Genomic DNA, 16165 nt, shown 5'->3' with positions numbered 1-16165 from the left:
TGTTCTATATATTGTACAATACATGCTATATATTACTGAGTACATGGTATATATATGTATATATATGTGTGTGCGTATATATATAAAGATATCAAACCTTTGAGGGTAGTGTACTTTACTCATTATATCTAAAATAACTGTAAAAATTGAAAATATATGTTAAAACTCCATGGTTTACCATTGCATTTAGAATAAAACCTGTACCTTTCTAAAAGTGTTTAGTGATAAATTACTTATTTGGATAATGTTAAATTCCGAAGCTATTTGTTAACATGCAAAAATTGTTTCTGACCAAGTTAAATAAAAATCTTGAACTTCATATCACAGCTAACTTTTACTGACAGAATTTTAATGATAAGGGCTTAAATTATTCACCTTAAAGAACTGCCAAAATAGATGTTGCTTGAAAGAATTTTAGTATTGAGACCTTTTACTTACTATAGATGTAAGTTAATATGCTGAAAATTAATTTCTATACAATAATTACAGAACGATAAGATATTTTTAAATTCTCGAAGCCATCTTTAATGCAAAAGCGAAGAAAATCCATGGAAATCCATGGAATTTGATAACCTAATAAAATTTGTTACTTTCTCACATGAAATGGGATCATTAGGACTTCATTTTACAATCAAGAGGAGTCATTGATACCATCTTTAGAAAAGAAAATGGGAAAAGAGGTTAGGGCATTGGAAAGAAGCCAAATCCAGGGCTACTTTCACTTCTCCTCTGCAAGTGATTTTGCTGTTCATTTCCCTTTTAATTAAGGCTGAAGTGGACTAGGGAAGGAAATACGGGCCTGTCTAGTTTAGAAGGTTGTTAGCTTCGTCCCACATTTCCCAGCCCCTCTATACTTTTTGGCTCCATTATTCTCTAGAGCAAGATTTTTCAACTTTATTGTGGACATTTTGGGCCAGATAATTGTGCTCTAGTGGCTGTCCTGTGCATTCTACAATGTTTTGTCGTGTAAATGCCAACAGCCTGAGTTGTGTAAAGCAAAACCAGCATAAGACAAAGACACATATTCTCAGGGGTACAATATCCGGGTTGAGAACCACTGCCCTAGAGGGATGTAATAAATCAGAGTTGGTTACCATTACTGACAGTTCCCACATATGCTGCTCTTCTAGTTTGTTCCCTGTCAAAACTGGCCTTTTTTCTCCATGAGAATTGTTATGGCTTCTTTCTAGGTGTCCCCTCAAAGTCTCATGTGCCTCATAGGAGGAGCTTTTTGGAGATAGCTTGAACTAGGGTGTGTAAAGGTGAATTAAGAGTGTGGAAGCTGGGGATTTAGCTCAGTGGCACAACACCCGCCTGGCAAGCATGAGGTGGGAGTTTGATTCCTAAATAAATGTGTCTTTATTGGGAATTGAACCCAAGCCTTTGTACTAAGCTGCATCCCTGGCCCTTTTTAGTTTTTTATTTTGAGACAGAGTCTCACTAAATTGCCCAGGCTTGGCTTAAACTTCTGGTTCTACTGCCTCAGTGTTCTAGAGTGCCAAAATCACAGATATGTACCACCATTCCCAAATACCAGATCATTTTTTTAAAATTCCACATACATACATTGAAATATAAAGTGTCCTTTATGCCTCTTGATGTATTATTCAAGACATTTTAAAGGTCTCCTACATAGTAAGTCATTCTGAGAAAAAAAGCATTCTGAAGAATACTTGGATTTAGAGTTTTAAGGACCAGCAATCCACCAATGTGAGTAGCTAACAAAAGGAAATAACATTCTCCTAAGCATATGAAAAATGTTCAACTTAACTTCCTATAATAAAATATATACAAATTAAAACTACATAGAGATACCTTTTTTTTTTTACTTAAGATCAACAAATTTGGTAATAAACTATAAAACAAGATGTAGAGAAAACAAACTCATAATATATTGCTTGCAGAACTATAAATTGGTATAGCCACCATACAGAGAATTTGGCAGTATCTTAAAATTTTAAACATGCATGTACTTTGACACAGAAAATCTTTTAGAAAAGTTGTCCCTTACATTCACTCCAAATGTGAAAAAAATACATGTATGTAAAATTATTCAACAGGTATTGTTTATAATAACAAAATACTGGAAAGAAGAATAGCTAAGATTCATATGGCACTCAACTCATCAAGTGTTCTAAACTCCATATAGGTTAACTTGTTTAATTGTCATGGTTATGAAGTATGTACTGTTCTACAGATGGAAAAACTAAGGTTAATTTATACAACTGGTAAGATTTGAATGCAAGGCAGTTTTCCATTAGTTCTGCAGATCACATCTTATCCCATCAGGAGGGACTAGTCTACACAGTCATAGAAAAAGAAAAACAGAGTAAATATTCTTTGTTAATGGAATGATCTTCAAAGTATATTCCTAAGTAAAATTTTTTTTAAAACAAAGGTACATACAGTGTTATACTGTGCTACCATTTGTGTAAAAGGGAAAAGATACATGCATTTTTACTCCATTGTATAAAAAATATTTTTAGAAGGGTTTAAGAAAACTGGCAATGTTGATTACAGGGAGAATAATTAGGTAAGTAAGATATAGATTGTGACCTCTGCTCTTTTTTACCTTTTGAATTTTGAATCATGAAAATAATTGCCTATTCAAAAAATATTTATAAATATTGTATTTTATACCAAAGTTTAAAGTAAATATTCATGAGTCCATACTGATATGTATATGTGACTAAACAAACAAATAAAGAACAAGGTAGACTAATCTCCCATGTTGAAGAATTCCACATACTTTATGTAGATACGCTATCTTCAAGGAGAGGGAGTATAACTTTCCACTCCTTAAGTGGGGATTGCTCAAAGTGACTTAATTCCAAAGATTATGGTATGGAAAGAGGGTAGGGGAGGAATTGCAGTGGAGAAATTTGACAAGCACTGCCTCAGTCAGCATCAGTGACGCCCTGTTCATAGTAGGTACCCTTGATACCGCTGTGCCCCTCTAAAACTAATAACCATAGTTTAATCATAAGAAAAAACATCAGATAATTCCAATAGTGAAGAATCCTATAAAATTCCTGCCCAGGACTCCTCAAAACAGACAAGAACATTAAAAACCAATAAAGTCTGAGAAACTCACAGCTAAAGGGTCTAAGGGTATGTGACAGTAAAGGTAACGTAATATCATGAATGAAATTCTGGAACAGAGAAAGGGCATGAGGTAAAAACTAAGGAAATGTAAATAAAATATGTGCTTTATTTAATAGTAACATCAGTATTGGGTCATGAATGTATAATGGAGTAAAATGTTAATGTGGTAACTATATTATTTGAATATTTGTACTAAAACTGGTTCTAAAAATAGAATAATAAATATGCTGAATGATATTTTAAAAATAAATTTTAAATTCACATGTCCATTTGGAAAGAAAACATGAGCATTTTTTGTTTCAGGTTTTAAACTCCATAGGTGGTTCTGATATATGGCCAGAGTTGACACGTTTTAGGAATCCACTCCTGCTTGAAAACCCAATTTTTGAATTTTTAAAAATCATGAACAGTAAATCCCTGTATATTCAATTAATTAGCAGTTTGTTTTTTGTTAATTTTGTGTAATTACATAGGCCTTTTTAAAATATGGGGTTATGCATTTTTCCTATGTATTTTTTAGGTGCTTATCTTTAGTATATTCATGACTCCACTTCATTTTTTATAGCTTTAGCCACAGTGTTTCCCGATGTTCATTGGCAATATTTAATCTTTTCTACCTTTTTTATGGCCATTATTTTCTCTTACTTTATGTAGTTCTGACTCTCACTTTCAGATAATTCCTAAGTATCTTACCAAACACATCTATCAGTTAAAAATCTGTCATAGGCTAGTTAGAACTTTTTTCCTCAGAATTCTAATCTGTCAGCTTAATAGATGAATATAATTATGAAAACATTTTCTAGCCTGGAAAGTGACTTTATTTTTATCATCACCAAGGGCTTTCAGCCTCTGATAAACAAATGTTCATTTTAAATATATACTTGTAATGTTCTCTTGTAAGTTTTTTACTTGCTCTTGTTTCTGTTAATACTGATTTCTTGTTATTATTATTCATTCAGTCATGTGTCTGTTAGGAAGACCATTTTATATTTGTTTTATTCCAAGCCATAAATTTATTACTTTAATGCTGTTTTCTTTGTGTCATTATTGTTTTTATTATTAAGCTCTTCAGTAATAATTATTTGAATATTAGCCTTATGTATTAGTGATCCATATGATTTATCAGAAGAAATGCTGTCTCTTTTTGTTTCTCATTTTATAATCTAAACCCTGAAACTTCTTTCCTGACCTACAGCTTCAGGCTTTCTTCAGGAGCTTACACTGATCTTTTCCTGCCTCAGTTCCTCTACACAGCGCTATCAGCATAATCTTTTTAAAATAACATATTTAGGGCTGGGGATTTAGCTCAGTGGCACAGTGCCTGCCTGGCAAGTGCAAGGTCATGAGTTCAATTCCCAGTACCGGAAAAGAAAAAGAAAAAAAAAAAAAAACATATTTAATCATGTTATTTCCTTGCTTAGGATATAGCATAATAATGTAAACTAATAGTGTTTATTGATCACAGGGCTCAGGATTATGTTGTCATCAAGAAATCTCATTTTGATAAATACCCTATAGAGCAGGTACTTCGGATACTCCCATTTTATAAACAAGAAAGTACTCTGAGAAAGTTGCACAAATGAATCCGAAATGTTGTAGATAGTAGATGGCAAAGCTTGAACCAGCTGTGTTGACTCCAGCTTTGTTAGTATGGACCTAGTCAAGCCCCATGTGCGTTTGTGCCCTTTTTGCTACTCACCTCTTCCCCACCTTGTTCTTCAGTCACAAGGCTGTACTCAACTTTATTCTCAATATTCTCAATTTCAAAAAAATTCTCAATTTCAGCTTATGGAAACCCTGCTTCTTCCCTCCCCTTTCTTCGTCTTCCCCTAATTCTGTGGAATGAATTGAACCCTGGAACTCACACATGCTGGGCACGTACATTACTATGGAGCAAGAGCCCTTCTAAATATTTTTTATTTTGAGACAGGGTCTTGCTGAGTTGCCCATATTGGGCTTGAATGTCTCAGTCTCCAGGGTGGCCAGGAGTAGGTGTGTGCCCAGCTTTATTTCTCTTTTTTAAGGTTCTGCTCAAGTATCCCTGTACTTTGGGCTTCCCACTTACTTGCTCTTACTCTAGAATTTCATTTATATTTCATTTGCCTTACGATGTATAATATTGTATTGGTGTGTATTTTCATCTTACTACTAGATTGGGAAGATAAGGACTGTTTTCTTTTTTAAAAACTAAATACAAGGCCAATACCTTGTATTTAGCAGACATGCAAGAAATATAGCTAATAAAAATCAATTTCATTCATACAAAATTTGTTAGATTTTGTTTTTTAAGAACAGAATGTGGAATCCTTTATTAATCCTGAAGAATTGTTGCAATTTGAGATATTTCCTTCTCCAATTTAATAATAAAATTTTGTAAAATTCTAATATTAAAATTTTAATAAAAATTTAATGTATAAAACTTTTGTATTTTACTTTTTCAGTTGACTTTTTAGAGAGATGGGAAAGATTCTTCTAATGAGAAAATTAAACACAGAAAATAAGAGTATCTAGGTTGCTTTCTATACCTAAAACACCTGCCATAAGAAGATAGACTGATGCTAAAAGTGAGGTACAAATTTAGCTATTTTTTCCATTGGACAACATAAATGAGAACACATGATTAACTACATGATCAAGTTGTTCATATTATAAAACCAGTCAAGGAAATTTCTTTCATGGATCTTCACCAAGCAGGGTTATCATATGAAGTAGATAAATCACATGTTGGCACCATCCCTGTAATAAATGCATTTACAGTTTAATGTGACTGTAAGCCCATAATCCCAGCTGTAGAGAGACTGAGGCAGAAGTACTGTAAGTCTGAGCCCAGCCTGGGTCAGTTTATAGTGACATCATTAGACCCCATCTAAGAATAACAATTAAAAGCCTGGGGATGTAGTTCAGTACAAAGATCCTGGCTTCAGTCCCCTGTACTAACAGAGGGAAGGAAAAAGGAAAGGAAAGAGTGGCAGTAAGTTCAAGATTGTATTCTTCACCAACTGTTTAGAAAGCCTGTATTTTAAGAGACATGTGTTTCAAGATAATTAATAATTATTTATTTGTAATTTACTTTTCTATGTCTAAACTTTAAAATTAGGATATTTGAGTACATGGATCACGTTTAGATACAATATTAATATAGTTAGCTAAAACACTGTATTTACAGTTCTTTCATATCATTGGCATGTAACATAAAAAATGGAATGCTGTGAGAATATTGATATAGGACCATTTTCCCACAGTTTCCAGAGTGTGGATTCTTTGGCATGTATGACAAAATTCTTCTTTTTCGCCATGATATGAATTCCGAAAATATTTTGCAGCTGATTACCTCAGCAGATGAAATACATGAAGGAGATCTAGTAGAAGTTGTTCTGTCAGGTAAGTAATTTTTCAAAGAGCTTCATTTTCTGTACTAAGTGCTGTGTTCTGTTACACTTAGTCTTGGTAATATACAGTTGCTTACCTCTTTCATTTTAGTGTTACTGTGTGATTTTTTTTAAACTTTCAGAAAGATTATATTACAGATGAGAAAGTAGGAAAATGAACTGTGACTTTGAGTGTTACTAAGCTAAAGGATATTATCAGCTGACCTAGAAGAGAAATATATTCTTTCTTTCTGAGTTGAAGAAATGAAACAGTATTAAAGTTCTATTTCCTTTTCCTCATTTCTATAAAGGATATAGTTGAGGAGAATTGAGATTCAGGAAAGAAAATCAGGAAAAGTGAAAAAATACTGAGCATATAAAAGAGAAAGTGGCAATATTTGCTTTTTCATGCCTTGAAAAAAACTTCCCTTCTTGTTTTCAGTGGGCTTCCTCCTTTTCCTACCTTACCGGTTCTTGTCATCCCTTATTTCTTCACGCCTACTATTTCCGCTATTAGTCAACAGCATGATTGGCTGGCTGTGGGCAAGATTGTATGTGAGGAGTAGAAAGGAAGAGAAAAAGCTATAATGATGCACAGAGTAGGTCTGCAATGCCTCTTTTCTGGCAGGAAAGGGGGATTGTTGGGAGAAAGGAGGCAAGCTGGCTAGCTAAGGGTTCAGAGTCCTGGTATCACTTTTCCCTCCTCCAGTACTCACCTGTTCTTGAGATTCTTTTAAAGTCCCCATTCATCTTACACTTCTTGTTTATCTAGCTCCGGTGCAGGACCACTCATCTTTTGCACCACAACCACAAACGATCTATATACTTCCCATTCCTTATCTTCCTCTTCATTCATGAAGGACTTCACTCCCTGTCCTCGCTGAAGGTCAGCTCATATCTAACCCTTCTTTGTTATGGATCTTTCATCAGGTCACAGGGACAAGACAAGCCTAATGACTTGCAGGCAGATGTGGAAGGGAGATCTTTGTGTCCTATTGCTCTTTGAAGGGAGAAGTTTTTCTCTCTTAACCACTAGTGCTATGGAGAACAGATAGAATAATCTGGCTCCAGAATGGGATCCTAAATGAGAACTCAGTATCTTTTCCTACAGAAGTATTACAGTAAAATAAAGATAGGTTCCATGGGTTGTTTTGTTTTGTTTTGTTTTGTTTCGTTTTGTCTTCTTTTGTTTTGTTTTGTTGTGGAAATGGGGCAGGGACCATCCATTTTTTTTCCCCTCACCATGTTTTCACTTTTTACTTTAGTACTGTTTCTCAGTATATGATAAGGTAGAGAGTTTTGGAGCAGGTGTTTTTGTTTTCAGGTCCCACAGTGTATCCTGGGCTGGCCTCAAAACTTAATAACCTTCCTCAGCCTCCTGAGTGCTGACATTACAGACATGTACCACAGTGCCTAGCACGGAACAGTTTTTAATTAGCTAAAACAGAGCTAACAGCTATTTGCAATCTTGTCACTTTGAGAAAAAACCTTTGGAGGTCCAAATACTTAGCCTACAGACCTCCAGGTTGAGTTGGAGCTCAGCTTATTTAAAGCTGGTGAACTTCTAGAGTTTAAAAAAAGTTTTTTTTTTTTAAATCACAGTATTAAATCCCCCAAATAGTTTATTTTTATGATCAGATAAAACTTTTGAGAAAAAAATTATTTTGTGCTTTGACAAAAATTGTGAGCCTTCCTATTTTCTTCACAATTACAAATAGAAAGTTTAATGCTTTTCTTTTTTAAAAGCTTTGGCCACGGTAGAAGACTTCCAGATTCGTCCACATACTCTCTATGTACATTCTTACAAAGCTCCTACTTTTTGTGATTATTGTGGTGAGATGCTCTGGGGATTGGTACGTCAGGGGCTAAAATGTGAAGGTATGTGTTTTAAAATTTTTGTCATTTGAAAAAGGATGTCACATTTCCCTTTTTTGTTATCAATGAAAAATCAAGATCATAAATGTTGAGGTAATAACCAAGTTTACAGTTGCAGAAATTAGCAGATATTAAGACTTTGGACCTACCTCTATCACTAGGCCAGAGATGTAGCTCAGTGATACAGGTCCCAAGTTCAATTCCCAGTAACCCACCCCACCCAAAAAAATTAAGTACATCTGTCACCTACTTGTTCCGATCTTTAAGCAAGTCCTCTTTGAGGATTGATTTCTCTGTAAATACAGCATACCTTACTAGTTTCATAAATAGTTAAGTAAGGTAAATGGGTAGAACATTTGATACAAAGTAGTAGCTCAATAAAAACTAAGCTCCTTACCATAGCAACTTTTTAGAAAGTTGACCAACCTCCTCCTTTATCATCTTTTTAGAAAGTTAAATCTCTTGTGTACAACAACAAAATAGTAAAAGATTTTCTGAGTTAGAATTGCTAGGGCTAGGCTGCAGGTACACATTTTGACCAAGGAGCAGTATTCTAATGTGGAGAGTCAATAAACTTTTTCTGTAAAGGGTCAGAGAGTAAATATATTAAGCTTCAGAGACCATATGGTCTATGTTATAACTTAACTCTGTTATTATAATGTGAAACTAACTACAGACAATATGTAAATAAATGGCATGGCTGTTACCCAGTAAAACTTATATTTATAAATACTGAAATTCAGATTTCCAATAATTTCTCACAGTGAGAAGGATTTAGTACACAGGACACAGTTTGTGGCTGATTAATGCCTCAAGCCAGTGGTTCTCAAAATTTACCAAGCATCAGAAAACATACTCTGCTGGGCCCCATCTCCACCCAGAGTTACTAAATATAATGCAGTAGGTCTAGGGTAGAGCCCAGTAATTTACATTTCTAACAAATTCCGAGGTGATTGTTTTAGAGACTGCAAAATCCGCTACACCAGCTAATTTAATCTTTCTAAATACACCTTGCTCCATACTTCTTATTCTTGTTCAGTTTATAAGCTTTTACTCAAGTGTTGTCATCTGGGTTCCTATTTAAGATAGTACTGTTGATAAAGAAAATAAATAAAAGCATTAGTTTTTATGTTTTACACTTAATCAGTACAGTTTTTTTAATCTTACATTTTACTTTTTAAAATATATTTAGGTTGTGGATTAAATTATCATAAAAGATGTGCCTTCAAGATTCCAAATAACTGCAGTGGAGTAAGAAAGAGACGTCTGTCAAATGTGTCTCTACCAGGACCTGGCCTCTCAGTTCCAAGACCCCTCCAGCCTGAATGTGTACCCCTTCTCAGTGAAGAGGTATGTACTGTAAGGTAATAGAAGGACATTTTACTAGTCATTCCTCATGCTTCTCTATGGGATATAGAAGAGCATGTGCTTTACCAGTTTTCCAAGAACCTCTCAATTTAGTCAGGTTGACAACCAAGACTTACCATCACAGAAAACTATACATTTTATATCCTTGAAGTCTGTACTACTCTAACATTTCCTACACACTCCTATTTTCTCCCTAACTTTACTCTTGTTTTGCCAGTCCTACATGGTTTTTCCAGATCTAGCTCAAAAGCTAATTTTCCACTTTCCTAGAAAAACATGAATGCCATCATATTTTTCAAACCTTTCTAATTGTGTGTGTAACATTCTACTTAACATAATGTTTGTATGTTAGTTCTTTCCCAAAGAGTTTATTATTAATTTAGAGAAGATAATATTTTTGTCTTTATGTGTCCCATTGATCCTCACAATATGAGGTTTATCAGATCCATTTACATATAAGACAGTGCAGACACGGAAATTATTCAGTGATTTGTCTGAAGTCAGAAAGAAAATTAGTAATAAATATTAGAGTTAAACCCAGATCTCATCATTCTTCTGTGATTTTACCCCCTAATGTATTGTGCCTCTCAAGGTTAAACGTAGTAGATAAGAGAAGAAAGGACTCTCTTATACATTTAACAGTGCTTGAAATGACTTCTGTCCATAGAGTATAATCTTATCGTTTAATTGTTTTTGTAAATTTCTCAGTCTTCTGTAAATCTTTGGCAAAATTAAGGCTTTGTGCTATTGTCTTGACATCCTGGTTACAAGATCTTGCTATCCTGATATACTAGAGTAAAAGCCTCTGAAATACTGTCATAAAAATCCTGTCGTGGAGCTGGGGATTTAGCTCAGCGGCAAAGCGCCTGCCTGGCAAGCGCAAGGTCGTGAGTTCGGTTCCTGGTACCGGAGAAAAACCAAAAAAACAAACAAACAAACAAAAAAAAATCCTGTCGTTACATATTGCTTAGCTGTAGTGTGAAATTTTTAAAGTAGAAAAAGAATAGTGGGCATAGGTACTGAGCATGAGTGATTATAATTAGTGCATTTTATACACCAAACTGCACAGGGAACTTATTTGGAACTGAACAATATAGGGTAGTGATATGTTGTTTTAAGAGCCCAAGAAGACCATATGATCTTATAAGTAGAAGATCCTTAGGACTCTAGTAAAATACTTTAGAGCTGGTCAAGTTCATCAAAGTAACAGGATACAATATCAACATTAAAAAGTAAATGACTTTTTTTATGTAGCAATAATGAACTAGCTGAGAAGGAAACAAGGAACACAGTTCTGGTCATAATAGCATCAAAAACTAATACCTAGGGATCAACCTAACAAAGTGATATGGCATGCGAGTTCATTGAGAACGGCATTCACAAGAAACCAAAAGAGCAGGAACAAACAAAGCTTTATTGAGCCGGCTGATGGACAGTCTCTAACCAGGAGCCAGAGAAGATGTCCACCCTGATCTGAGTCTCAACTTCGGTTTAAGTACATTTTTAGGTTTCCATAGTAAACATTACCTCGTTTTTTTGGGAATCTTATAAGAATGTCACCCAGTTATCACAAAGTTTACCTTTCCCAGAAGCTCTCAGACAGCTGAATTCCAGATGACCATTGCAGTGGAACTGTTAGCTACTTCCTAATTTAACCTGTTTGTTTGGTTCCCATTTTATGACTCTGCTCTCCTTTAGGTGGGATGATAACTAACCAAAGGGGAGAGGGTGGTAAAGAGTGGGGTCAACTACGATTTTTGTGAACTTAAGTGACTTCTCTTAATATGGAGTTAAAAAAGAAAATGTAGTCTCTCTGGCCCTATCAAAAGGAGATAAAAGAAGTCTATAGTGAAAATTATGGAATACTAAAGAAAGAAATTGAAGATGTCACTAGAAGATGAATAGACCTCTCATGTTCATGGATTGGCAGCCATGGATTGGCCAATTGTTAAAATGCCCATATCACCGAAAACAATCTACAGATTTAATACAATCGCTATCAAAATTTCAATGACAGTCTTCACAGAACAAGAAAAAAAATTCCTAAAATTCATATGGAAACACCAAAGACCCAGAATATCCAAAGCAATCTTAAACCAAGAAAGTGCATCCCTGAGGGGGCAGAAAGGACAGAATGACCCTAGAAAGAAAATGTTGAGTCTAACTAAGTGTGTGCAAAATGGAGGTAATCAACAAGTAATGCTCCAGAGCTTATAGTTGAGAAATTACTCATTTTAAAATGCTTTGAGGGGGCTGGGGATTTAGCTCAGTGGCATAGCACCTGCCTGGCAAGTGCAAGGTCGTGAGTTCGATTCCCAGTACCAGAAAAAAAACAAAAGTAAAATAAAATAAAATAAAATGCTTTGATTTTCTTTATTTTATATAATTGAGAATTAGCAGTGTTACAGATTTTTGTGAGCAGTTAACTTGTTAGCTTAAACTTAAACTGTGGAAATAATCATATTTTTAGAAAATTTCTGGCTACACATAAATAGAGAAGAAACAACAGTTCAAGCTAAGCACCAATGTGTAAGCAGGAAACTTTAAAACAAGATAAGAATTTTCTTTGTTTCTTTGTTTCTTTCTCTCTTTCTCTCTTATTTTTTTCTTTCTGAGACAGGGTCTCGCTATGCATTTCGGGCTGGCCTTGAACTCACTTTGTAGCCCAGGCTAGTCTCAAACTCACAAGGATCCTCCTGCTGTGGCCTCTCAAGTGCTGGGATTACAGGCCTGTGCCACCACACACGTCCCAAGATAAGAATTTTCACTCAATTCAAGTTGCTTGAGTTTCAGTGGCTTTCACCCCTCACTTTTCCACCCCCTTTTTTCCTTTGCATTGCTAGGAATCAAACCCAGGGTCCTGAGCATCCTGGGCAAGTAGTTCTACCACTAAACTAAATTCCTAGCCTCTGAGTGGTCCCATTTTCACCAACTTCTCAAGCTAAATCTACTACCATCCTCCTCCAAAATTCTGTTTAAATCTTCCGTACCTTTCCTGCCTTCCTCACTCAACAGAGAAGCAAACCATTGTTGTAGATGGTTTTGGTTTGGTTCATTTCTTTGTTTTGCTTTGCTTTTTTTGGTTATCGTTGAGACAGGATCTCACTTTGTAGTTCAAGCTGATTTTGAACTCATGATGATCTTCCTACCTCCTCAGTGCTGGGACTACAGGCATGAGCCACCACACCAGGCTCTGGCTGGGTTGTATTGTAAGCCCAGGTATATTGAGATGGGGAAAAGGTTAGCAGTCACTGGACTACAAGGCCAAAAACTTAAGTCTTGATTCTAATACTGCCAGTTAGTAGTATTGATTATTTTAAGCTTATTTATTTTCATATTTAAAATAGGGATAATAGCACAAATAACTTTCTACCAAATATAACAAATTAGGTGGTTCCTACAACCACCATTCCCTCAGTAGTTCCTGACACACCTGCTGTATGCCATTTCCTTAATACCCAAGTCCCAGTTGCACCTGGTCAAAAGGCATTCAGTTGCTATTGGCATCTGAGAAGGATTGTTATGAAACTTATTCTCAAAAGAGTACCTTGGATGATGACTAACTAAATCAGTACCTTGGATGATGACTGACTAAACACATCTTGTGTGTTTTGAAGTTGATATAAACCAAAAGTGGTAGACGCAGGAGCATGAGAAGCATAGTGTTGAGTCACCACTAGAAGTGGGAGCCAGGGATGAACAAAGACTTAAAACATGTTTCTAGTTGCCTGTGGTCTCTTTCTTAGCTTTGTAGAATCCCTGTAGTGTTCTTTGGCTGAAAGTGGTCCATAAATGGCAGAAGGGAAGAAGAGTGATCCAGACTAGAGTAGGACAGCCTTGGACATCTGAAGCACTCAAGTGTGGTTTGGGGTTTCCCATTCTTTTTGTACTGTTCCTGAATTAAACTGCTTCATAATTCAGTTTAGAAATTTAGTCTCTTGGTTTCTTCTGACTTTTGTTTCCATTGGTTTAACATACCAATGTAGAGTGACTCATGACTCAACTTCTTTGAGTTATAAATATTGCTGGCCACAGAAGGCATCTAAACAATCTCAGGATCTCAGTTCTAGTATGAAGATGCAAGTAGTTACAATAAAATCTATTAATACATCTAGGTGGCAGTTATGTGTGTGGCTTTTATGCTTGAGAATATGGATTATGGTTTATTCATTTTTGGGTCACAAATACATAAAATAAGACCTGGCATATAATAAGTGAATGTTCGTTGAATGGATGTGATGAGCCATGTTGAGTTACCATATATTCTTTTATGTAGAAAGAGCCATAGTTAAAAACATTCATATATCTCTTAGGTTACTTTTTTTTTCTTTTTTTTTTTTTCTTTTGGTAATACTAGGTATCAAACTCAGGGAAACTAGCACTGAGCTACAGCCCCAGTTCTTTTTATTTTTTTATTTTGAGATAGGGTTTCAATTAAATTGTCCAGGTGGGACTTGAACTTTTAATCCTCCTGCCTCCGCCTCCCTTAGTGCTGGCGTTACAGGCATGCACCACCATACCTTTCTTACATACAGAGTTTTAAGTGTTCTTTAATTTTGTGTTTTTGCTTACCTGGGAGACAAAAAACCCAAAGAACTAGAAAACATTGTAAATGTTAGGGAACTATTTATGAGACTAATGCTGTGTTTTAATTAGTTTTATATATGCCATTATTTATGGAACCAAAATTAATTAGACTTTTTTGGGGTGAGGGAGTAATATCACAGACTGAAGCCAGAGCCTCCTCCCTGAGCTACATTCACAGTTGGTTTTTATTTTTGAGACAGGTGGTCTTGAATTTGTGATCCTTATGCCTCAGCTTCCCAGATTGATGTATAGACTTGTGCCACTGCACCTGATTAGACTTAAATTTATACATACATATTTTAATGTTAATTGAGATAAATTTGAAAATCTAAGATTTGTTCCAAATTTTTTCGGACATCATATTCAGTAATGCAATATTAGTTCCTTAATTTATTTAGTTTTTCTGTAGCTAATACCTTAGTAACTTTTGAATAGATTTAAACATGTTATAAGTTATTTTAAGGTTTTGGGTTATATTTGTGAAATGCTAAATGTGCATGGCAAATAACAGTGAATGTATATATATGAGAATTAACATACATTAATTTTGTTTGTTTACTGTAAATAATAGAGTAAAAAAGGAATCTGTACTTTTCTCCTTCAAGATTTGATAAATTAAGCTTTTCAAAGGAAACTGCTCAGATCTTCATTTTTAGAGACTTTTGTTGGTAAGCTTTTCTCCTGATACTTTGTTTTTAATATTGATTTAAACTTATGAGAATTACTTATATTTTAGTCACATACTCACCAAGAACCCAGCAAGAGAATTCCATCTTGGAGTGGTCGCCCAATATGGATGGAAAAGATGGTAATGTGCAGAGTAAAAGTTCCACACACATTTGCGGTTCACTCATATGGCCGTCCCACAATATGTCAATACTGCAAGCGGCTACTGAAAGGTCTTTTTCGCCAAGGAATGCAGTGCAAAGGTAGGATTGGATGTTTTCCTTAAGTAAAATTCGTGTCTGTTTTTGTTAATAAATAAAGGTTTAAACATGTATATATCAGAAACATTTGTTGAAGAAATTGTGCTTGCAGTGAACTTAAAAGAGAAAAGGAAAAAAAATATGTGAAATACATGTATGTATGTTAACAACTACTATTATTTGCAGTATTTGTACTATGTACCAGCCACTATGCTAAAAAAAAAAAAAATCAGAGCAACTATATGTCCTTTTGCTCTTAGTAGTAGTAGTCACTTTCTATTTAAGTAAATTTCTTAAGATTACATAGCCAATAGATAGAAAAACTAGAATTTGAATCTATGACTACTTAACCTATATGTTTAACACTTAGCAATATGGCACACCTTATAACCAGCAAAGCTGACTTTTGAGTTTAAATCTTCCTGATTATAGAGCCAGACATTACGCAGAATAGAAATACAGTAGTCATGCATACACATGTAAACTTATTACAGAGATCTGGATATTTTTGTTTTTAATTAGATAGCCCAGAGAACAGTACAAAAATGTCATTCTGAATAATAATCACACTGAGTAGGATATAAAAGAAGCCACTTAGCTGGTGATATAACTCAGCAGCACAGCACCTGCCTGGCAAGTGCAAGGTTATTAGATTCCCAACAGCAAAAGAAAAAAGAAAGAAAGAAACGACATAAATTATAAGAAAGATCGCCCTTATTTGTATACTAACCCAGTATACTTACCGGAGTATTCCCAAAATATCTCTTAACCAAACAGGTTTTTAAATGGAAGAGTAGATTCGTTCTTAGGCTTTTATGCTTTTTAAAGATGTATTTGTCTTTTTGTTTAATATCTTCTCTTCAATGCTCTGCAGTATAGTGAACACTAGGGATTTAATATATTTTAATCCCATGTTAAATGGAAATGGTGTCATGT

General features: G+C 34.8%; 1 protein-coding gene across 1 annotated transcript in view; it reads left to right on the top strand.

Annotated features, from left to right (window-relative positions):
- The window catches only part of Prkd3 (protein kinase D3), a gene marked incomplete at its 5' end in the record, with an annotated part of 61713 nt that overhangs the window by 15418 nt on the left and 30130 nt on the right, over positions 1-16165 (top strand). The window contains 4 exon segments of the mRNA XM_005390869.2: positions 6348-6486; positions 8220-8351; positions 9541-9698; positions 15040-15232. Coding sequence (XP_005390926.1) covers positions 6348-6486; positions 8220-8351; positions 9541-9698; positions 15040-15232 — 622 coding nt within the window.

The sequence above is a fragment of the Chinchilla lanigera genome, unplaced genomic scaffold, assembly GCF_000276665.1.
Source record: "Chinchilla lanigera isolate Chin_1 unplaced genomic scaffold, ChiLan1.0 scaffold00040, whole genome shotgun sequence".
Lineage (NCBI taxonomy): Eukaryota > Metazoa > Chordata > Mammalia > Rodentia > Chinchillidae > Chinchilla > Chinchilla lanigera.
This window is presented reverse-complemented; position numbering and strand designations above follow the sequence as displayed.